Here is a 23,730-nt window from a genome sequence, read left to right as displayed (position 1 = left end):
GGGATTCTAAGTTGGTACAGCCACTATGGAAAACAGTATGGAGGTTCCTCAGAAAACTAAAAATAGAGCTACCATATGACCCAGCAGTCCCACTCCTGGGCATATATCCAGACAAAACTCTAATCCAAAAAGACACATGCACCCCTATGTTCATAGCAGCACTATTCACAATAACGAAGACATGGAAACAACCTAAATGTCCATCAAAGAGGAATGGATAAAGAAGATGTGGTACATATATACAATGGAATATTACTCAGCCATAAAAAAGAATGAAATAATGCCATTTGCAACAACATGGATGCAACTAGAGATTATCATACTAAGTATGTCAGAAAGAGAAAGACACATACCATATGGTATCACTTATATGTGGAATCTAAAATATGACACAAACGAACCTATCTATGAAACAGAAACAGATTCATGGACATGGAGAACAGACTTGTGGTTGCCAAGAGGGAGGGGGTCAGAGGAGGGATGGAGTGGGAGGTTGGGGGTAGCAGATGTAAGCTGTTATATGGAATGGATAAACAACAAGGTCCTACTGTATAGCATAGAGAACTATATTCAGTATCCTATGATAAACCGTAATGGAAAAGAGTATTTAAAAAAAGAATGTATATATATGTATAACTTAATCACTTTGCTGTACAGCAGAAATTAACACAACATTGTAAATCAACTATACTTCAATTTTTAAAAAGTGCTGGGATTATAGGTGATTTTTACTTTCTTTTTGGTGTTTTTCAGATAAAAAATTTAAACATACTCAGCAAAACAAATACCATCCGTGTTCTCAAAGAGCTCAGGATCGAGTGGGGAGACAGATACAGATCCAGGTAATCATAACAAAACACTATTTGTGGCAAGGGCTGTGGAAGCACAGTGGAGGTAGTGGAAGGCTTTCTGGAGGAGGTGACATTTTGACTCTGGTCTTCAAAGACCTCAAGGAATCAGCCAAGTGGAGAAGTGGAGCTAGAACTCCTCTGGTGGAAGGAAAGGCAAAGTTGCGAGAGAAAGCGTGAGGTTCGGGAAGCGTCTGTAAAGCTCAGGAGCTGAAATGCAGCTTGCCTGCTGGGAGTAGCTGGAGAATGAAGAGTTTTACCAGGGGAGTGACAGATTTGTATTTTGGGTGGATCCTCTGGCGAGGTCTTTTCTGGGTTGAGGTTAGAGACATTGCTCTCAGGCAAAGGCTGGAACCTAATAAGATGTAAACAAAGACTTTCCCATTCACCTCGGAATTTCAGCTGAGGCCCCAAAGGCCAGAGCTGCTGAACTTAAAGTGAGAGGCTGAACCACCCATGCAGAACTCCGGAGGAGGAGAGAGGGCAGGACTAAAAGCCATTGCTCAGCTAACCTGCCTGCCACGGAGAGAAAGTCAACATCCCCCAGGAACCGCCGGAGAGAAGACTCTTCCGAGAGAGTTGTCAGTGCATTCACTCTGCCTGTCCCCCAACCACACCTTACCAGGGAGGGGAAGGAGCTCTCCCCCGTCACCTCGAACCAGGGGAGAGAGGCTTTGGGAGAACTATTTGGGGAGCCTTGGAGGGGGTCTGTGAGGTCTGGAATCTGGTGAGAGCTGGCGAGTGCGGGGGCGGGGGGTGGCGCTCCTAGGCCGGGGGCTGTACTTCCAGTTGTGTGTTTCTCTTAGGGCACCTGTAGATCCCACAGTAAGGAGTAGAATGAGACCTTCTTGGAAAGCACCCCGTGGAAGAGGGCTTCCGCTCAGGGGAGAGGGGACTCCCGCAGAATGAGGCTGGAAGTGTGAGGAGGGATGCAGAAGCCAAGGGGCTGTAAACAGCCCCAAAGAGGAAGCACCCCCTTTTTTTAGGGGTACTGCAGCTGAATGGTGTGGTAGGTCTCCCAGGAGCCTATCAGAAGTGCTCCTGAGAGAAAATGTCAGCATCTGGAACCTGCCAAGACCAGAGGGCTCTATCGTAGGTAGACCTTCCTGGCTGAGACTACCCCACCCCCTCCCCCCAGCTCTGGAGTGCCAGAGGCAGCCGGGGCAGGGGCAGGAGGAGCAGAAAAGCGAGGCGAGAGAGGCTGCCCAGTCCCTTCCCCAGCCAGCAGGTGTCCCAGCCAGAGGTGGCCAGAACAGGGGCAGTTTTGCTTTAACATTGGCCTGCACGTAGAGTGCCTACGGGAGGCTCTCAGAAAGCTAGGGGACCTGCCGAGATTTCATCCGGGAAAAGTAAAGCATGAGTCCGCAGAATCGGTTCGAAAGGGCAGTGGTAGGAAAGAAAGAAATCGGCTCTGTGCTTTCCAGCTGCTGAGTCAAACCCCTTTCTTTAATAAACAGCTACGAAAACATTAATGACGCCTATCTGGTGAATGCGGTCTTAAAAGGATGAGAGGATTTTCCTCCCACTGTCTCCCGCATCGGCCAACCCTTTTTATCAAAGCGAGACGGACGATTACCGCTTGGAAACTCGTGTGTTTCCGCTGGCGACGTGTCTCGTCGCGCTGGCGGGGGCTCAGGGACGCAATAGCTGGCTCGGGCGGCGGCGGCGGCGCGGGCGGAGCACCGGTCCTGGCTTGCCCTGCAGCGCCCCCTGCTGGCCGAAGCTGCAGCGGCCGGCCCCCCCCCCCCCCCCCCCCCCCCGCCTTGCGACCCAGCTTTGGGGCTGGAACCCGCCCTGCCCTCCTGGAGTCTGCAGGCTTTGAGGTGAGACAGTCATTCGGGAATTGAACGGTCACACGAGAGGTGTACACTTGCCACTGGGATGAGAGCCTATCCGATAGGGGAGGGGGCTGATCTGGTCAGAAAGGTCAGCCGCGGAGGGTGAGGCTGGGCAAAAGGGGTGAGGTGGGAAGTGGGGGAGTGAAGATTTGGAAAAGCTGGTAGTGGCCTTTGGGAGAGTGCGGCACGCTGAGGAGTCACCGGTATTCCTGCTATTTCGTGTCTCTGGGCATTTGCTTAAGCTGGTACCTCTACCTGGAAAACATTTCCCACTTTCCTTTTCCTTTTTTTTTGGTTCTAATTAATGTATTCAAAAATATGAGAGAATGAATATATAAATATCCATGTACCCATCACTCAGCTCGAGAAATAAGACCTAACAAATAGAAAGTACCCATGTACTCCTCCCTTTCACCCTCCTTCTTCCCAGAGCTGGCTCCTTAAGTTGATGTTTTCATTCCCATGTAAGTTTTTATTTACTGTATATGTATCCATAAATAATATATAGATGTATGAAATCAGGAAAATTGTAACTTATTGTATTTAGAATATAGATATAGAATGTATGCTGTATGTGTATACTTTAATGTAGTATATGTATGGGGCTTCCCTGGTGGCGCAGTGGTTAAGAATTCACCTGCTAATGCAGGGGACATGGGTTCAATCCCTGATCTGGGAAGATCCTATACCCTGCAGAGAAACTAAGTCCGGGCACCAAAACTACTGAGCCTGCGCTCTAGAGCCAGTGAGCCACAACTACTGAGCCCGCCAGCCTAGAGCGCATGCTCTGCAACAAGAGCAGCCACCACAACGAGAAGCCCGCGCACCGCAATGAAGAGTAGCCCCCGCTCACCACAGCTAGAGAAAGCCTGCGAGCAGCAACGAAGACCCAAAGCAGCTGAAAATAAAATTAATTAATTAATTTTAAAAAGCGAAAAAATCTTTTAAAAAATACAGTATATGTGTTATAGTGTTGTATAGTATATTTACATATATAGTATATAGTGTATGTACTGTGTTATAGAGAATATATTGGGTTGGCCAAAAAGTTCGTTCGGGTTTTTGTACCATCTTACAGACAAACCCGAACGAACTTTTTGGCCAACCCAATATGTATATAAAGAGAGGGAGAGACACATTTTTCTTCTCACCATCCTGCATTTAAGATTATTCCCACATCTTTCTGCCTTACTAACTTCACATAGTTGTTACTCCTTCCGGAAGCTTTGCCAAGCCCCTCTCCTCTCTGCTCCCTGTGCTCTTGTGATAGTTACCCAGCTAGGTTGAAGTGGCCTGCTTGGTTGTCTGTCCTCCCCCATCAGGCTCTCAAGCTTCCTGGGGGCCAGAACTGTGCGTCCAGGTCGGGTGTCTCTCCTGCTCAGCCCAGAGTCTGGCCCACAGGTGGGGCCTGAAGGCAGAGAATAAGGCCAGAAAGGCTTGAACACCAGGATAAGACATTGGACCTCATCTTGGATGGTGGTTTTTCAGCTGGGCTCTGTGGAGTCTCTTGAGTTCTCTGGAGGTGACTTCAGGGCTAAAGAAAAGTGGTCAGAGGATGCAGCTATAGCCCACCGTTATCCTATTAGTCAAATCAATTTCTTCTCAATCTGTCTCATTCATTGGGCTTCAGTGCAAAATTTTACTTAAAGAAATACAGTACATGTTAAAGAATGAAATTAGAACACTCCTTAACACCATACACAAAAATAAACTCAAAATGGGTTAAAACCTAAACGTAAGGCCGGATATAAAACTATAAAACTCTTAGATGAAAACATAGGCAGAACACTATCTGATATAAATCACAGCAAGATGTTTTTTGACCCACCTCCTAGAGTAATGAAAATAAAAACAAAAGTAAACAAATGGGACCTAATTAAACTTAAAAGTTTTTGCACAGTAAAGGAAACCATAAAACGAAAAGACAGCCCATAGAATAGGAGAACATATTTGCAAATGAAGCAACTGACAAGAGATTAATCTCCAAAATATACAAACAGCTCATGCAGCTCAATATCAAAAAAACAAACAACCCAATCAAAAAATGGGCAGAAGACCTAAATAGACATATCTCCAAAGAAGACATACAGTTGGCCAAAAAGCACATGAAAATATGCTCAACATCACTAATTATTAGAGAAATGCAAATCAAAACTGCAATGAGGTACCACCTCTCCATGGTCAGAATGGCCATCATCAAAAAAATCTACAAACAATAAATGCTGGAGAGGGTGTGGAGAAAAGGGAACCCTCTTGCACTGTTGGTGGGAATGTAAATTGGTACAGCCACTATGGAGAACAGTATGGAGGTTCCTTAAAAAACTAAAAATAGAGCTACCATATGACCCAGAAATCCCACTCCTGGGCATATACCTGGAGAAAACCATAATTTGAAAATATACATGCACCACTATGTTCATTGCAGCACTATTTACAATAGCCAGGACATGGAAGCAACCAAAATGTCCATCGACAGAGGAATGGATAAAGAAGATGTAGCACATATATACAATGGAATATAACTCAACCTTAAAAAAGAATGAAATAATGCCATTTGCAGCAACATGGATGGACCTAGAGATTGTCATACTGAGTGAAGTAAGTCAGACAGAGATGGACAAATATCGTATGATATCGCTTATATGTGGAATCTTTAAAAATGGTACAAATGAACTTATTAACAAAACAGAAATTAGAGTTACAGATGTAGAAAACAATCTTATGGTTACCGGGGGGAATGGGAGAGCGGGATAAATTGGGAGATTGGGATTGGCATATACACATTACTATATATAAAATAGATAACTAATAAGGACCTACTGTATAGCACAGGGAACCCTACTCAATACTCTGTAATGACCTATATGGGAAAAGAATCTAAAAAAGAGTGGATATATGTATATGTATAACTTATTCACTTTGCTGTACAGCAGAAAGTAACACAACCTTGTAAATCAACTATACTCCAATAAACATTTTTAAAAATATATCATGGCATGTAAAAACAAAATTGAAAGGGATGAGGAGTGTGATGGGCTCAATAATGGCTCCCAAAGATGTCAATGTCCTAATCCCTGGCACCTGTGAATATGTTAGGTTATGTGGCAAAGGAGGATTAAGGATGGAATTAAGATTGCTAATCAGATGACCTTGAGATGGGAAGATTATCCTGGATTATAATCCAGGAGGGGGCCTAACATAATGACAAAATCCTTGTAACTGGAAGAGGAGAACCAGAGAGATGGCTGGATGAAAAGGCCTTGCTAGCTTTGAAGATGAAGGAAGGGCCCATGAACCAAGAAATGCAGGCAGCCTCTAGAATCTGGAAAAGGCAAGGGAATGGATTCTCCCCCAGAGCCTGCAGAAAGGAACACAGCGCTGATGACACCTTGATTTTAGGTCCATGAGATCCATTTTGGATTTCTGACCTCTGGGATTGTGAGATAGTAAATTTGTGTTGCTTTAAGCCACTGGATTTATGGTACCGGCACACCTTGGAGACGTTGTGTGTTTTGTTCCAGACCGCTGCAATAAAGCGAACATTGCAATAAAGTGAATATCACAAAAAAGCAAGTCACACAAATTTTTTGCTTTCCCAGTGCCTATAAAAGGTATGTTTACACTATACTGTATTCTAAGTGTGCAATAGCATTATGTACAAAAAAGTGTACATACCTTAATTTTAAAATACTTTATTGCTAAAAAATGCTAACCATCACCTGAGCCTTCAGCAAGTTGTAATCTTTATGCTGGTAGGGGGTCTTGCCTTGATGTTGATGGCTGCTGACTGATCAGGTTGGTGGTTGCTGAAGGTTGGGGTGGCCGTGAACAATTTCTTAAAATAAGACAATGAAACTTGCTGCATCGATTGACCCTTCCTCTCACAAACGATTTCTCTGCAGTGTGCAATGCTGTTTGATAGCATTTTACCCACAGTCGAACTTCTTTCAGTCCTCTCAAACCCTGCTGCTGTCTTATCAACTGAGTTTATCCTTTGTTGTTATTTCAACAATCTTTACAGCATCTTCACCAGGAGTAGATTCCATCTCAAGAAATCACTTTCTTTGCTCATCCATAACAAGCAACTCCTCATTCATTAAAGTTTTGTCATGAGATTGCAGCAATTCAGTCGCTCCCATCACGCCCCACTTCTAATTCTAGTTCTCTTGCTGTTTCCACATCTGCAGTTACTTCCTCCACTGAAGTCTTGAACCCCTCAAAGTCATCCATGAGAGTTGGAGTCAACTTCCAAACTCCTGTTAATGTTGATATTTTGACCTCTTCCCATGAATCAAGAATGTTCGTTCTTTTTTTTTATAAATTTATTTATTTATCTATTTATTTATTTATGGCTGCATTGGGCCTTTGTTGCTGCGCGTGGGCTCGGGCTTTCTCTAGTTGCAGTGAGTGGGGGCTACTCTTTGTTGTGGTGCATGGGCTTCTCATTGTGGTGGCTTCTCTTTCTGCGGAGCACAGGCTCTAGGCACATGGGCTTCAGTAGTTGTGGCTCACGGGCTGTAGAGCACAGGCTCAGTAGTTGTGGTGCACGGGCTTAGTTGCTCCGCTGCATGTGAGATCTTCCCGGACCAGGGATCAAACCCTTGTCCCCTGCATTGGCGGGTGGATTCTCAACCACTGTGCCACCAGGGAAGTCCAAGAATGTTCTTAATGGCCCAGATCCATCAGAGGCATCACTACTTGTGGCAGCTATAACCTTAGGAACTGTGTTTCTTAAGTAATAAGACTTTAAAGTCAAAATTATTCCCCGAATCATGGGCTACAGAATGGATGTCACGTTAGCAAGCCTGAAAACAATCTTGTTGTAAGTCTCCATCAGAGCTCACAGGTGACCAGGTGCATTGTCAATGAGCAGTCATATTTTGAAAGGAAACTCTTTTTCTGAGCAGTAGGTCTCAACAGTGTGTTTAAAATAGTCAGTAAACCATGTTGTCAACAGATGTGCTGTCATCCACATTAGAGCACAAGCAGAGTAGATTTAGCATACTTCTTAAGGTCCCTAGGATTCTTGGAATGGTAAATGAGCATTGACTTCAACTTAAAGTAACCAGCTGCATTAGCCCCTAGCAAGAGAGTCAGCCTGTCCTTTAAAGTTTTGAAGCCAGGCGTTGACTTCTCTCTAACTATGAAAGTCCTGGATGGCATTTCTTCCCAATATTAGGCTGCTTCATCTATATTGAAAAGCTGTTGTTTAATGTAGCCATCTTCCTTAAATGTCTTAGCAAGATCTTCTGGATAACTTGCTGCAGCTTCTATATCAGCACTTGCTGTTTCACCTTCTATGTTATGGAGATGACTTCTTTCCTTAAACCTCATGAACCAACCTCTGCTACCTTCAAACTATTCTTCTGCAGCTTCCTCACCTCTTTCAGCCTTCATAGAGTTGAAGAGAGTTAGGGCCTTTGACTTAAAGGAATGTTGTGGCTGGTTTAATCTTCTATCTAGACCACTAAAACTTTCTCCATATCAGCAATAAGGCTGTTTTGCTTTCTTATCATTCGTGTGTTCACTGGAGTAGTACCTCTAATATCTTTCAAGGACTTTTCCTTTGCAGTCACAACATGGCTAACTGGTACAAGATGCTTAACTTTTGGCCTATCCCAGCTTTTGACATGCCTTCCCCAGTAAGCTTAATCATTTCTAGCTTTTGACTTAAAGTGAGAAATGTGTAACTCCTCCTTTCACTTGAACACATAGAGGCCACTGTAGGGTTATTAATTGGACTAATTTCGATATTGCTGCATGGCCTGAGGAGAGGGAGAGAGATGGGGCAATGGCTGCTTGGTAGAGCAGTCAGAACACATGCAACATTTATCTATTAAGTTTGCCATCCTATATGGGCACAGGTTGTTGTACCCCAAACACATTGCAATAGTAACATGAAAGATCACTGACCACAGATAGCCACAACAAATATGGTAATAATGAGTGACTTCCCTGGTGGTCCAGTGGTTAAGACTCCACACTTCCACTGTAGGGGGCGCAGGTTTGATCCCTCGTCGGGGAAGTAAGATCCCGCATGCCGCGCTGTGCGGCCAAAATAAAAGAACAAGAAAAAATTGAAATACTGCAAGAATTACCAAAACTTGACACAGAGACATGAAGTAAGCAACTGATGCTGGAAAAACGATCCTGAAACAGATTCTGAATAGCCAAAGCAATATTGGAAAGAAGAACAGTCCTGAAGTTATCATGCTCCCTGACTTGAGACTATACCCTAAAGCTACAATAATCAAAACAGTATGGTGCTGGCACAAAAACAGACACATAGATCAATGGAACAAAATAGAGAGCCTAGAAATAAAACCACACAATATGGTCAATTAATCTATGACAAAGGAGGCAAGAATATGCAATGGAGAAAAGACAGTCTCTTCAATAAGTGGTGCTGGGGAAACTGGACAGCTACATGTAAAAGAATGAACTTAGAACATTCTATAACACGATATACAAAAATAAACTCAAAATGGATTAAAGACCTAAATGTAAGACCTAAAACCATAAAACTCCCAGAAGAAAACATAGGCAAACACTCTTTGCTATATATCATAGCAATATTTTTTTTGGATCTCTCTCCTAAGGCTCCCTGGGGGGAGCCCAATAAAAGTGTACTGAATGAAAACAACAGAGGAAGGAGTGAAGAAATATTTGGGAAGCACACCAAGGATAGACAGGTCCCCACAATTTTCATTCATTCATCCTTTCAGTCAACAAACTGAGGAAAATTTCCTGAGCTCCTGGGGTCATAGGGAAGAGGTAGACCTGTCTCTTGCCCTCAAGGACTCCTAGGTAGAGGAGAGACAGACATGTTTTCCGTATGAGTGACTAGTTTTGTCTGGTCACAGAATTTTAAAATATAATAACTTTATAGTAAGTGATATATATGGCAGGTGAAGTCCTTCCAGGGGAGTGAACAAAACATGGTTGAAAATATAATTTGGAGTCCCAGGTTTCTCATCGATAAGGTAGAGGTTGAGTTGCAGGAGTGCTAGAGTATATCCAGCTCTGATAATCCAGACCTTTGTGACCGACTGACTAGGGAGCACTTTGTTGTCCTGTCAACCCCTCTCTTTACTACTCAGCAAGCTCAGAAACCTGTAAGCTGCCCCGGGAGCCAGTTGCATCAGCTGGAGGAAGGGCTGGGTCTTCCTAGAACTGGGGGAGGGGTATGATAGGGAGGAAGACCAGAGTGGAGGCCGGTCAGGAAGACCTGCCAGCTTCCTGGGTTGACAGGGTTCAGCCATTCACAAGGAGCCTTTGTAACAGTGGAGTTTGCAGTGGATTCCCCAAGCAGAGATACTTCTATTCCCAAGGGACAGAAAAGGCCTGGGCCTCTTAGGGTAACCTGAGGACTCCAGGGCCCTGCTACTCCCTCAAATAGCTCTTTCTTAGCTGGTCATTTGACTCTTTTATTTATTTATTTATTTTTTTATTTTTGGCTGTATTGGGTCTTCGTTGCTGGGCATGGGCTTTCTCTAGTTGTGGTGAGTGGGAGCTACTCTTTGTTGCAGTGCATGGCCTTCTCATTGCGGTGGCTTCTCTTGTTGCGGAGCACGGGCTCTAGGCGCGAGGGCTTCAGTAGTTGTGGTGCACGGGCTTAGTTGCTCTGCGGCATGTGAGATCTTCCCAGACCAGGGCTTGAACCCGTGTTCCCTGCATTGGCAGATGGATTCTTAACCACTGCGCCACTAGGGAAGCCCCAGGTCATTTGACTCTTGATGACTCAAAATCCTCCATTCAGAGGATTGTAGTTTTTTAGTTTGAAAGAGCCTGTATTGAGTTCAACTCCTCGATTTACCCGGTTGGAAACTGAGGCCTAAAGAGGTAAGATGACTTGCTTAAGGTTCCCTAGCGAGTTAGTTGTGCCTTTAAGGAGAATATTTTATGATTGGTAGCACTGGCTGTTCCCTCCGCCTGCAAGACAGAGCTTCCAGAAGCTGAGAACATTTATGTCTCAAATGTTTCTTTTTTCCCTGGGGTAATTACCATGCTTGGAGTGAATTCCTGACCCCCTAGTCATAGGCATCCCCTGAGGATCTTGTTGAAATAGAGATTCAGGAGGTCCTGGGCAGGGCCTGAGAATCTGCATTTCTGATGAGCTCTCTGGTTATTGGATGCTTCTGGTCTGCAGATGACACTTGTAGTAGCAAGGCTCTAGCTTATTAATTTACTTTATTTTCTTCCTAGTACATGTCACGATGTGATATTATCATATTTATCTGTGCATGTGTTCATCATAGCTTTCTTCTCACTAGATATAAACTGTCTGAGTGGGGCACCTTGACCCCCTCGTGCCCTGTTACATCCCCAGGCCCAGCACAGCACAGACACACTGCAGGCTCTCAGTACATGAAGTCCCCCCAGTGACAGAGGGAGTCTGGTTCTGAAGGGCAGGGACTTTGTCCAGTTTTCTCTTGACTCCTCATGGCACAGCAGGGGGTCAAAGTACACAGCAGGGGATCAGTGACTCTTGACCCCCTATGTTCTCCAGTAGGTCAGGACTGGAGTGACAAACAGCCTGAGGTCCATGGGCATCAGGTGACATGAGTGTGCGTATATAGATCATTTTTAAAACTAGAAAACTTGTCACAACCTAGGTCTGAGTCCATTCTGTAGCTGTCTGGGCTCAAGCTCAGCCAGGGTTACTTGGAGTCTGGCTTCCCCAGGGCCCGACTTGATCAGCTTACCCCTGGTACCACGTTCACATGGTGTTCCTGGCCTGGCCCTTGGGGGCCTTGACCCCAGTCCATCTGGGACCAGTTCAGTTTTTCCAACTTGGGGCATTCAGATACCTTGAGGGTGAGGTCACAGGCAGCTCCTCAGAGGCCATTCCAGTAAAGTGCCTCACTCAGTGTCAGTTTCCCCACCTGATGGTGGGAGGGAAGTCTGGGGAAACTGAATGATGCTTGAAGTCTAGCCCAGCTTCTGCTACTTCCCTCTTCTCCATTGCTACTTCCACCTGCAGTGGCCCAGCTGGACAAGATAACCTCCCAACCCTGAGACGTGGCAACTTGAGAGCAGGGACACCTGAATTCAGTGGGCCCTTCTGAACCAAGGGCCACCTCTCCTGCCTCATCGCACCCCCTGAGAAGACCTCACGTCCTTGTCCTTTCTTTCCTGCCTTCCTCCTCTCCCCACTCCTAGAACTTGTCTGAGCGCAGCCTGTGCCCTTAGATCCCTGATAATTGGAGCCAGCTGGCAGCTGCTGATTCAGCAACATTTTATCTTTCATCTGCCAGGTGGGCCTGGAGGCAGTCTCAGTCTGTAGCCTGCTGGCTGGATGACCCTGGCCATGCAGACCTTCCTGTCCCTCCTTCGCAGGACTACTCCGTCTGTTCTGCACTTGTTTACTCACATCGCTCATTTATTCCCCCAATTACCAATTGGCGCACTCACTCACTCACACTTGCAGCGCCCCCTCAATCCCCGGGGCCGGGGCCAGGGCCAGGAGCATTTCTGGGAAAGGACTGGCCTGAGATGGGATTATGATGCACACACAGAGGCAGAATGACACAGCAGGACACAGGGGCCCTGTGCTCAGCTGGAGTCCCCCAAAGTCTGAGCTGGAGAGGACCTAACAAAGATCAGCCCCCTTGTTGAGTAAATTCTATTTATTCAAAGGTGAAGGTAGGCCCAGGAGGCTGCTGATGGGGCACTCCGGACCTGCCCACCACGCCGAGTCAGCTCTCCCGGCCCTGTCTGCAAGCAGGACATCATGTTTTCCAGTTCTGAGTCAGTGACTCTGGAGCTGGGTTAAAAATGAGAGAAGTAGAGCAGGGTAATAATATCCTTAGTGACCCAAACATGGATTCAGAAGGAGTTATACAACCAGGGCTGGAAAGGCCTTCCCTCAGAGATTTCCAAACCCTTTACTTTATACTCGTGGATGCTGGAGCCCTGGAAGCCTGGTCACAGGTGGACCTGGAAGCAGCCCCAGAACCTAAACCACAATGTCCAGCCTACTGGTCTCTGGCTAAACCCACTGCCCAGCCATCCTGGATGTTTAAATACAAAGGAAGCCCCATTTTCCTGAGGAGAAAACATTTTAAGAACGTTTTCCCTTCCCCGGCGGTCCAGTGGTTGGGACTCCATGCTTTCACTGCCAAGGACGCACGTTCAGCCCCTGGATGGGGAGCTGAGATCCTGCAAGGTGCATGGCGTGGTGTTTTCCCTCGTAAAAGTCAAAAACAAACAAACAAAAAATGTTTTAGAGCTGGAAATGAATTAATCAAATGTTTACTTAAGTAATCTATTAAAATTAAATTTTTTCACTTAATCTATTAATTTAGAAAACCTGCTCTTTTCCACTCATGGTTTAGGATACAATTTTATGAAAATTCTTCTACCAGCTGACTGGTGGGGAGGTAATATTGGGCTAATGCACCTTGCTAACAGTTTGTCTGCAGTAACATATTGAGGAAGGCACCGTGCATGATGAAGACTGTCAGGACAGAGTATGGCACACCTCTCCTTCTGGAATTCTGGAAAAGAGCTTCACCTTAGAGTCAGGCCCATGAGCTGGTTTTGAGCACCTGCTGTGCCTTGGCCATGTGTGGCTGCAGCCACTTGGGGTCCCTTGCCAAAGTGTCAAAGTCCTCACTACTTCCTCCTGCCAAGTCAGGGACCCTATTTTTCAGGGTGACTGGACATTACAACCAAAGACCCTAGAGTGTATCAAAAAATGAATCTAATGGTCATCATTCAGCCAGCATCTACTGAGCATTTGCAGTCCTGGGAGCCAGGACAGGTACAAAAGGAACTGAACTGTGTAGCAAGTTCTAGAATGGAAGAATAAAGGAGGAATTGGGAGCATAGCATAGGAAAGGGGAGTGGCCAGGAGGCAGTGCGTGTTTATTGAGGTCTTGCAATATACCAGATATTTCACAAACACCATCTCTAATCCTCATAACTACTGTTGGGTAGGATTTAGCACTTGTTCCAACTCCTCCTTGCCTAAGAACTAACAGTGTGTGTTTTAAGGTTAATTTCTTGACCTTCCTCGGCTTCAGTTTCCTCCTCTGTGAATGAGGACTATCTACCCCATAGGATTGTTGGAAGGATTGAGTTCTGCTCTAAGCACTTTGCATATATTAACTTAGTTTAGAATAGCAAGCCCTCAATCGATGTTTGCTCTTACCATTATTACAACATAGGAGGAAGTTGAAGCTCAGAAAGGAGCAGTGACTAGCCCACGGCCACACAGCCAGAGGGAAGAGCTGGCCATGTTCTCTGTTCCACTCTGCGACCTGCAGTACAGAAAGGGTTAAAAGGGGAAGTTTTGCCCTCACAGCAGGTCCATGGCTGGACTTGGCTGCCCTCTGTACCTTGGAGAGGCAAGGCCAGCTGTCTAATGCAGGATGACCCCAGGTCACCTGCGGCTGTGTGCCTGGCCAGTCCATGAAGGGGACTTGGAGAGAGGGACAACTGTCACTTTCTTCTGAGGTCTGGGGAGCTGGGCTGAGTCTCTTCCTGTCATGTCTGAGACCTTGGGCAAGTACCTCCCCTTTCCTGCGTCTCAGTGTCCTCATCTGAAAAGGGGGATACTAATGTTCTTCTGCCTCATAGGGCTGTTGTGGGACTGAGCAAGTTAAAGGCTGGGAGATGGGTTTTCACACTACCCTGCTGTGCTAATATAAGCAGAGTTAAGGCCCGTGACTTTAGGGTGGGGTGAGTATTTTCATTTAATGGGGAGGGGCCATAAGGAGTTAGAATCCAGTTCAACATAAAGATGAACTTTCTCAAAGCTCTGGCCATAGGAGTGGAAGGAAGTGGTCCAGCGGGTGATTATCAGTCAGGAGGGTGCAGAGGGGGCTCCTGCTCTGGAGTGGGAGTGAGGGTGGCCTAGGTGAGAGAAGATCCCCTCTGATGCTCTCCTCCTCTCTCCGCCAGGTACCTAGTAAATCTTTTCCCTCAAGGTGGTGTTACAAGCAGGTAACTGAACTAGAACTTGGAAGGTCTTGTTCACTTGACTCTGCTACTAACTTGTGCAACTATGAGCCTCTCATTGGGCCTCATTTTCCTAGTTATTAATAAATATAGCAAATGCAGTTTGTCAACTGTGATAATGTGGCAATGCAAGGGATTATTATCTTCCAAGAGTGTTGGCCAGAAGACTAGGTCAATGGTAAAGAGGAAGCATTATAACTCATGGAATTACGGACTAGAGTTGAGAGGGACCTCAGCATTAATCTAGCATCTGCACAGATGATATATCTGGGGACTATGCTTTGTCTCCTAACACCTCAAATTTACAGATAAGGATATGGATCCTGTTACCTTGTATAACTTCTCTTTTAAAAAAAAATTTAATTTATTTTTCTATACAGCAGGTTCTTATTAGTTATCTATTTTATACATATTAATGTATATATGTCAATCCCAATCTCCCAATTCATCCCACCCCCACCCCCCTGCCACTTTCCCCCCTTGGTGTCCATATGTTTGTTCTCTATATCTGTGTCTCTATTTCTGCCCTGCAAACCGGTTCATCTGTACCATTTTTCTAGGTTCCACATAGACATGTTAACATACGATATTTGTTTTTCTCTTTCTGACTTACTTCACTCTGTATGACAGTCTCTAGAGCCATCCATGTCTACAAATGACCCAATTTCGTTCCTTTTTATGGCTAAGTAATATTCCACTGTATATATGTACCACATCTTCTTTATCCATTTGTCTGTTGATGGGCATTTAGGTTGCTTCCATGGCCTGGCTATTATAAATAGTGCTGCAAAGAACATTGGGGTGCATGTGTCCTTTTGAATTATGGTTTTCTCTAGGTATATGCCCAGTAGTGGGATTGCTGGGTCAAATGGTAATTCTATTTTTAGTTTTTCTTTTTTTAACATCTTTATTGGAGTATAATTGCTTTACAATGGTGTGTTAGTTTCTGCTGTATAACAAAGTGAATCAGCTATACATATGCATATATCCCCGTATCTCCTCCCTCTTGCATCTCCCTCCCACCCTCCCTATCCCACCCTTCTAGGTGGACACAAAGCACGGAGCTGATCTCCCTGTGCTATGTGGTTGCTTCCCACTAGCTATCTATTTTACATTTGGTAGTGTATATATGTCCATGCCACTCTCTCACTTCATCCCAGCTTACCCTTCCCCCTCCCTGTGTCCTCAAGTCCATTCTCTAGTAAGTCTGCATCTTTATTCCCATCTTGCCCCTAGGTTCTTTATGACCTTTTTTTTTTTTTTTTAGATTTCATATATATGTGTTAGCATACGGTATTTGTTTTTCTCTGACTTACTTCACTCTGTATGACAGTCTCTAGGTCCATCCACCTCACTACGAATAACTCAATTTCATTTCTTTTTATGGCTGAGTAATATTCTATTGTATATATGTGCCACATCTTCTTTATTCATTCATCTGTCGACGGACACTTAGGTTGCTTCCATGTCCTGGCTATTGTAAATAGAGCTGCAATGAATATTGTGGTACATGACTCTTTTTGAATTATGGTTTTCTCAGGGTATATGCCCAGTAGTGGGATTGCTGGGTCGTATGGTAGTTCTATTTTTAGTTTTTTAAGGAACCTCCATACTGTTCTCCATAGTGGCTGTATCAGTTTACATTCCCACCAACAGTGCAAGAGGGTTCCCTTTTCTCCACACCCTCTCCAGCATTTGTTGTTTGTAGATTTTCTGATGATTCCCATTCTAACTGGTGTGAGGTGATACCTCATTGTAGTTTTGATTTGCATTTCTCTAATAATTAGTGATGTTGAGCATCTTTTCATGTGCTTCTTGGCCATCTGTATGTCTTCTTTGGAGGAATGTCTATTTAGGTCTTCTGCCCATTTTTTGATTGGGTTGTTTGTTTTTTTAATATTGAGCTGCATGAGCTGTTTATATATTTTGGAGATTAATCCTTTGTCCGTTGATTCGTTTGCAAATATTTTCTCCCATTCTGAGGGTTGTCTTTTCATCTTGTTTGTAGTTTCCTTTGCTTTGCAAAAGCTTTTTAGTTTCATTAGGTCCCATTTGTTTATTTTTGTTTTTATTTCCATTACTCTAGGAGGTGGGTCAAAAAAGATCTGGCCGTGATTTATGTCAAAGAGTGTTCTTCCTATGTTTTCCTCTAAGAGTTTTATACTGTCCAGTCTTACATTTAGGTCTTTAATCAATTTTGAGTTTTTTGTGTGTGTATGCTGTTAGGGAGTATTCTAATTTCATTCTTTTACATGTAGCTGTTCAGTTTTCCCAGCATCACTTATTGAAGAGACTGTCTTTTCTCCATTGTATATCCTTGCCTCCTTTCTCATAGATTAGTTGACCATAGGTGCATGGGTTTATCTCTGGTGCATGGGCTCTATCCTGTTGAATTGATCTATATTTCTGTTTTTGTGCCAGTACCATATTGTCTTGATTAGTGTAGCTTTGTAGTATAGTTTGAAGTCAAGGAGTCTGATTCCTCCAGCTCCGTTTTTTCCCCTCAAGACTGCTTTGGCTATTCGGGGTCTTTTGTGTCTCCATACAAATTTAAAGATTTTTTTGTTCTAGCTCTGTAAAAAATGCCACTGGTAATTTGATAGGGATTGCATTGAATCTGTAGATTGCTTTGGGTAGTATAGTCATTTTCACAATATTGATTCTTTCAATCCAAGAACATGGTATATCTCTCCATCTGTTTGTGCCATCTTTGATTTCTTTCATCAGTGTCTTATAGTTTTCTGAGTACAGGTCTGTTACCTCCTTATGTAGATTTATTCCTAGGCATTTTATTCTTTTTGTTGCAATGGTGAATGGCATTGTTTCCTTAATTTCTCTTTCTGAGCTTTTGTTGTTAGTGGATAGGAATGCAAGAGATTTCTGTGCATTAATTTTGTATCCTGAAACTTTACCAAATTCATTGATTAGCTCTAGTAGTTTTCTGGTGGCATCTTTAGGATTCTCTATGTATAGTATCATGTCATCTGCAAACAGTGACAGTTTTACTTCTTTTCCAATTTGTATTCCTTTTATTTCTTTTTCTTCTCTGATTGCCGTGGCTAGGACTTCCACAACTATGTTGAATAATAGTGGCAAGAGTGGACATCCTGTCTTGTTCCTGATCTTAGAGGAAATGCTTTCTGTTTTTCACCATTGAGAATGATGTTTGCTGTGGGTTTGTCATATATGGCCTTTATTATGTTGAGGTAGGTTCCCTCTATGCCCACTTTCTGGAGAGTTTTTATCATAAATGGGTGTTGAATTTTGTCAAAAGCTTTTTCTGCATCTATTGAGATGATCACATGGTTTTTCTTCTTCAATTTGTTAATATGGTGTATCACATTGATTGATTTGTGTATATCCTTACATCCCTGGGATAAATCCTACTTGATCATGGTGTATGATCCTTTTAATGTGTTGTTGGATTCTGTTTGCTAGTATTTTGTTGAGGATTTTTGCATCTATATTCATCAGTGATATTGGTCTGTAATTTTCTTCTTTTGCAGTATCTTTGTCTGGTTTTGGTATCAGGGTGATGATGGCCTCATAGAATGAGTTTGGGAATGTTTCTTCCTCTGCAATTTTTTGGAACAGTTTGAGAAGGATGGGTGTTAGCTGTTCTCTAAATGTTAGATAGAATTCACCTGTGAAGCCATCTGGTCCTGGACTTTTGTTTGTTGGAAGATTTTTAATCACAGTTTCAATTTCATTACTTGTGATTGGTCTGTTCATATTTTCTATTTCTTCCTGGTTCAGTCTTGGAAGGTTATACCTTTCTAAGAGTTTGTCCATTTCTTCCAGGTTGTCCGTTTTATTGGCATACAGTTGCTTGTAGTAATCTCTTAGGAGGCTTTGTATTTCTGTGGTGTCTGTTGTAACTTCTCCTTTTTCATTTCTAATTTTATTAATTTGAGTCCTCTCCCTCTTTTTCTTGATGAGTCTGGCTAATGGTTTATCAATTTTGTTTATCTTCTCAAAGAACCAGCATTTAGTTTTATTGATCTTTGCTATTGTTTTCTTTGTTTCTATTTCATTTATTTCTGCTCTGATCTTTATGATTTCTTTCCTTCTGCTAACTTTGGGTTTTGTTTGTTCTTCTCTCTCTAGTTCCTTTAGGTGTAAGGTTAGATTGTTTATTTGAGGTTTTTCTTGTTTCTTGAGGTAGGCTTGTATAGCTATAAACTTCCCTCTTAGAACTGCTTTTGTTGCATTCCATAGGTTTTGGATCGTCGTGTTTTCGTTGTAATTTGTCTCTAGGTATTTCTGATTTCCTCTTTGATTTCTTCAGTGATCTCTTGGTTATTTAGTAACGTATTGTTTAACCTCCATGTGTTTGTGTTTTTTACATTTTTTTCCCCTGTAATTGATTTCTAAACTCATAGCGTTGTGGTCGGAAAAGACGCTTGATATGATTTCAATTTTCTTAAGTTTACCAAAGCTTGATTTGTGACCCAAGATGTGATCTGTCCTGGAGAATGTTCGTGTGCACTTGAGAAGAAGGTGTGATTTGCTGTTTTTGGATGGAATGTCCTATAAATATCAATTAAATCTATCTGGTCTATTGCATCATTTAAAGCTTGTGTTTCCTTATTAATTTTCTGTCTGAATGATCTGTCCATTGGTGTAAGTGAGGTGTTAAAGTTGGCCACTATTATTGTGTTACTGTCAATTTCCTCTTTTATAGCAGTTAGCAGTTACCTTATGTATTGAGGTGCTCCTATGTTGGGTGCATATATATTTATAATTGTTATATCTTCTTCTTGGATTGATCCCTTGATCGTTATGTAGTGTCCTTCCTTGTGTCTTGTAACATTATTTTAAAGTCTATTTTATCTGATACGAGTATTGCTACTCCAGCTTTCTTTTGACTTCTGTTTGCATGGAAGATCTTTTTCCATCCCCTCACTTTCAGTCTGTATGTGTCCGTAGGTCTGAAGTGGGTCACTTGTAGACAGCATATATACGGGTCTTGTTTTTGTATCCATTCAGCAAGCCTGTGTCTTTTGGTTGGAGCATTTAATCCATTCATGTTTAAGGTAATTATCGATATGTATGTTCCTATGACCATTTTCTTAATTGTTATGGCTTTGTTTTTGTAGGTCCTTTTCTTCTCTTGTGTTTCCTACTTAGAGAAGTTCCTTTAGCATTTGTTGTAGGGCTGGTTTGGTGGTGCTGAATTCTCTTAGCTTTTGCTTGTCTGTAAAGGTTTTAATTTCTCTGTCGAATCTGAATGAGATCCTTGCTGGGTATTTTTCCCGTTCGTCAATTTAAATATGTCCTGCCACTCCCTTCTGGCTTGTAGAGTTTCTGCTGAGAAATCGCTGTTAACTTTATGGGAGTTCCCTTGTATGTTATTTGTCGTTTTTCCCTTGCTGCTTTCAATAACTTTTCTTTGTCTTTAATTTTTGTCAATTTGATTACTATGTGTCTCAGTATGTTACTCCTTGGGTTTATCCTGCCTGGGAATCTCTGCACTTCCTGGACTTGGGTGGCTATTTCCTTTCCCACGTTAGGGAAATTTTCGACTATAATCTCTTCAAATATTTTCTTGAGTCCTTTCTCTCTCTCTTCTCCTTCTGGGACCCCTATAATGCAAATGATGTTGCATTTAATGTTGTCTCAGAGGTCTCTGAGGCTGTCTTCATTTCTTTTCATTCTTTTTCTTAAATTCTGTTCCACAGCAGTGAATTCCACCATTCTGTCTTCCAGGTCACTTATCCATTCTTCTGCCTCAGTTATTCTGCTATTGATTCCTTCTAGTGTAGTTTTCATTTCAGTTATTGTATTGTTAATCTCTGTTTGTTTGTTCTTTAATTCTTCTAGGTGTTTGTTCTTTAATTCTTCTAGGTCTTTGTTAAACATTTCTTGCATCTTCTCGATCTTTGCCTCCATTCTTTTTCCGAGGTCCTGGATCATCTTCACTATCATTATTCTGAATTCTTTTTCTGGAAGGTTGCCTATCTCCACTTCATTTAGTTGTTTTTCTGGGGTTTTATCTTGTTCCTTCATCTGGTACAAATTCCTCTGCCTTTTCATCTTGTCTGTCTTTCTATGAATGTGGTTTTCCTTCCACAGGCTGAAGAATTGTAGTTCTTCTTGCTTCTCCTGTCTTCCCTCTCTACCTTGTATAACTTATGCAACCTCACACATCAGTCTAGAGCCCTGACTGGAGGTGAGAGAGAGGTGGTCCGAGGCTGGAATCCCAGCCCTAAGGGCACCATGGGCAAGTTACTTTAGCTGTTTGCACCTCAGTTTCCTCACTGGTAAAATGGGAATACTAAAACATTCATCGTAGGGTTGTGGTGAAAGAGCTTAGTATAGAACTTGATGTGAAGTGGGTGCTCATAATTGTTAGTCAGCAAACAATGACAACTCATGGCTAGGAAATTGCAGCAGAAGTGGGCTTCTGGCTCCCACTTGAATGCTCTTTGCCCCACACTAAGCCATTTCATTACATGACCCTCTTCCCTTGTTCATTTCACAGCTGAGACACCCAGGTTGAAGAAGTGAGCTGTGCATTAGGACACAGACAGCCAAGAGGCAGCTTGGTCTCAGGTGACCTGAAAGAATTAATTACTGCCCTGGTTTCAAGTGCACCAGTTGCCAAAGGGAAAGGCTGCCCTCTAACTGACCCTGTGAACTGATGAAGGAGGAGCCAGGCTCTTGCTGAGGCAGTCACGGAGTACTGAAATGACTGACAGAAGTCTGGCATTTCTATCCCTGGGCAGATGGATTGCCTGATACAGATGTTGGGACCCAAGCCCTGGGATTGGCCTAAAAGAGGGCTGTGTTGACCCACCGGCTGGGCCTTGCATCCTGTCACACTGCTGTGCATCCAGACAAAAATAACAGCCTGGAAATAGTGCTGAGGCAGTCCGCCGGCCTCTGTATGGAAGCTAAAGCCACCATGCAGATGCTGACCAAGTGCTACCGCAGGAACTGCCTGCTGACTGTCATGGACCAGTACTCGGCCATGGTGTGCAACATGAAACAGCTGGTGATGATCCCCAGCCTTCTGTGGGATGTGTAGCTGAGTGTTCATGGACGCCAGGCCTAGGCAGGGGCTCCCTATCTCTACAACTACTTCACCATGCTCAAGGCCATCTGCGTGGATGTGGAACATGGGCTGCTGCCCTGGGAGGAGTGGAAAGCCAAGGTGGCAGGTGGCAAAGCCGACGAGGCTGAGAATGAAGCTGCAGAGCCAGAGGAGGCCGAGGAGGAGAGGGTCTTGGGGCAGCTGGACCTGGAAGCCTAGTTCCACCTGCACTTCTCCAGCCTTCCTCATATCCTCACCCACCTTACCCTGAAAGCCGAGGAGGTGACGAGGAAATACCAGGAGATAATGGGACAGCCCATAGAGGCCTCGGACTCTAGGAAAGGTAACGGTGGCCATGCTAGTGGGTGTCAGAGTCCACTGAGGGACATCCCAGGGGAGGAAATAGAGCAGTGGTGAACCCAGTGTGAGAGGGAGAGCCTGGCTCTCAGACAAAGCCACCCTCACTTTGGGATATTGGGACCATGACCTGGGAAGGTCCAAGGCCAGGCCTGCCTTACTCTCCTTCTGACCCAGAATTGGTGAGTAATGGTGGTGAACTGTCATGGAAACATAAGGAAAAGTGGTTGGTGAGTGCATACCTTAAGTGCACTTATATGTATTTGTGCAATTATTAGTAAGTATGTGAATATTTGGAGCTGTATGAACTGAACAGGTGTGCTCTCACCATTGACTTCTTTAGAATCTGATTAAAGCCAAGGACTCTCTCTCTCTCCAGAGTCTAGGCATAAAGACACATAACTGTACATGCAATTTCAGGGGATATGCCATCTACTAGGGCCTATCCATGAATTCTTAAGTAAGAACCCCTGATGTCACATATAAATGATAGCTTCTATTTGAGCACATAATGAATGCCAGCATAGTCCCTAAATGCTTGAGATAGGATTAACTCATTTAATCTTCATAACAATTCTAGGAAGATAGTTTTTTTTTAATAATTAATTAATTACTTAATTAATTTTTGGCTACTTTGGGTCTTCATTGCTGTGCGTGGGCTTTCTCTAGTTGCAGTGAGCAGGAGCTACTCTTCATTGTGGTGCACGGGCTTCTCACTGTGGTGGCTTCTCTTGTTGCAGAGCACAGGCTCTAGGCACACAGGCTTCAGTAGTTGTGGCACATGGGCTTCAGTAGTTGTGGCTCGCGGCCTCTAGAGCGCAGGCTCAGTAGTTGTGGCGCACAGGCTTAGTTGCTTCGCGGCTTGTGGGATCTTCCTGGACCAGGGCTCGAACCTGTGTCCCTTGCGTTGATAGGCGGATTCTTAAACACTGTGCCATCAGGGAAGTCCGGAAGATAGGTTTTATTTTTTCTATTTTATAAGTGAAGAAACTTACCCAAGGCATGTGTTTACTTAGGTGTAGAATGTGAATCCTATGTGTGTGTGGCACTGCTTCCAACATTTTTTCAAGTTATGGAATATGGAGAATTATATTTATATGGCACATGGGGTACATAGGTGAGGCTGCTCACAGTAGTCCTGCAACTAGCAGGGGTACTCTTGCCATCCCAAGTGGCAGCCAGCCAAATGGAAAGCTAAAGGACCACTATGTGGGCACTCAAATCTGTTCCGGGGACACCAGTGTGGAGGCATGCCCGTTGGGAAGCCCAGTTGTGAGGACGTATACATACGTGTTGGCATCTGAGCACAGAAGGGCTGGGGTTGTGAGGTGTAGATGAGCAGGAAGCTAGACTAGCAGGTGGTGGCACAGGGTAGGAGGTGGGAAGGGGATCTGGGACAGTCATGGATGGGTCACTCCTGGGTAATGATTGGGAGAAATTTGGCCACGGCACATGCCAGTTTTGATCCTGTGCCACCTGTCAGCCCTGCTGCCACAAACTGGCTTCATCGGTAATAAACCATGTCCAAGTCCATGTCCATGGGAATCTCAAAACCACCCAATGCACGTATTTGGGCAGAATCTTTATCCTCATTTTACCTGTAAGGAAATTAAATCCAGAGAGATGAACTGAGAGTCACCCAAAGTCACATAATTAGTAGGGGGATAAAAAAAAGCAAGAATGGCCC

At 43.8% G+C, this 23,730-nt stretch overlaps 1 protein-coding gene across 1 annotated transcript in view; it reads left to right on the top strand.

The window, feature by feature from the left end:
• Positions 1 to 23,730, top strand: part of THRSP (thyroid hormone responsive) — a 39,496-nt gene that overhangs the window by 14,016 nt on the left and 1,750 nt on the right. The window contains 2 exon segments of the mRNA XM_059930722.1: positions 754 to 842; positions 21,135 to 22,029. Of these exon segments, the coding sequence (XP_059786705.1) occupies positions 21,540 to 22,029 (490 nt within the window). The 5' untranslated portion in view covers positions 754 to 842; positions 21,135 to 21,539.

The sequence above is a fragment of the Balaenoptera ricei genome, chromosome 8, assembly GCF_028023285.1.
Source record: "Balaenoptera ricei isolate mBalRic1 chromosome 8, mBalRic1.hap2, whole genome shotgun sequence".
NCBI classification, from domain to species: domain Eukaryota; kingdom Metazoa; phylum Chordata; class Mammalia; order Artiodactyla; family Balaenopteridae; genus Balaenoptera; species Balaenoptera ricei.
The sequence above is the reverse complement of the archived record's forward strand: the minus strand, read 5'-3'. Positions and strand labels throughout refer to the sequence as shown.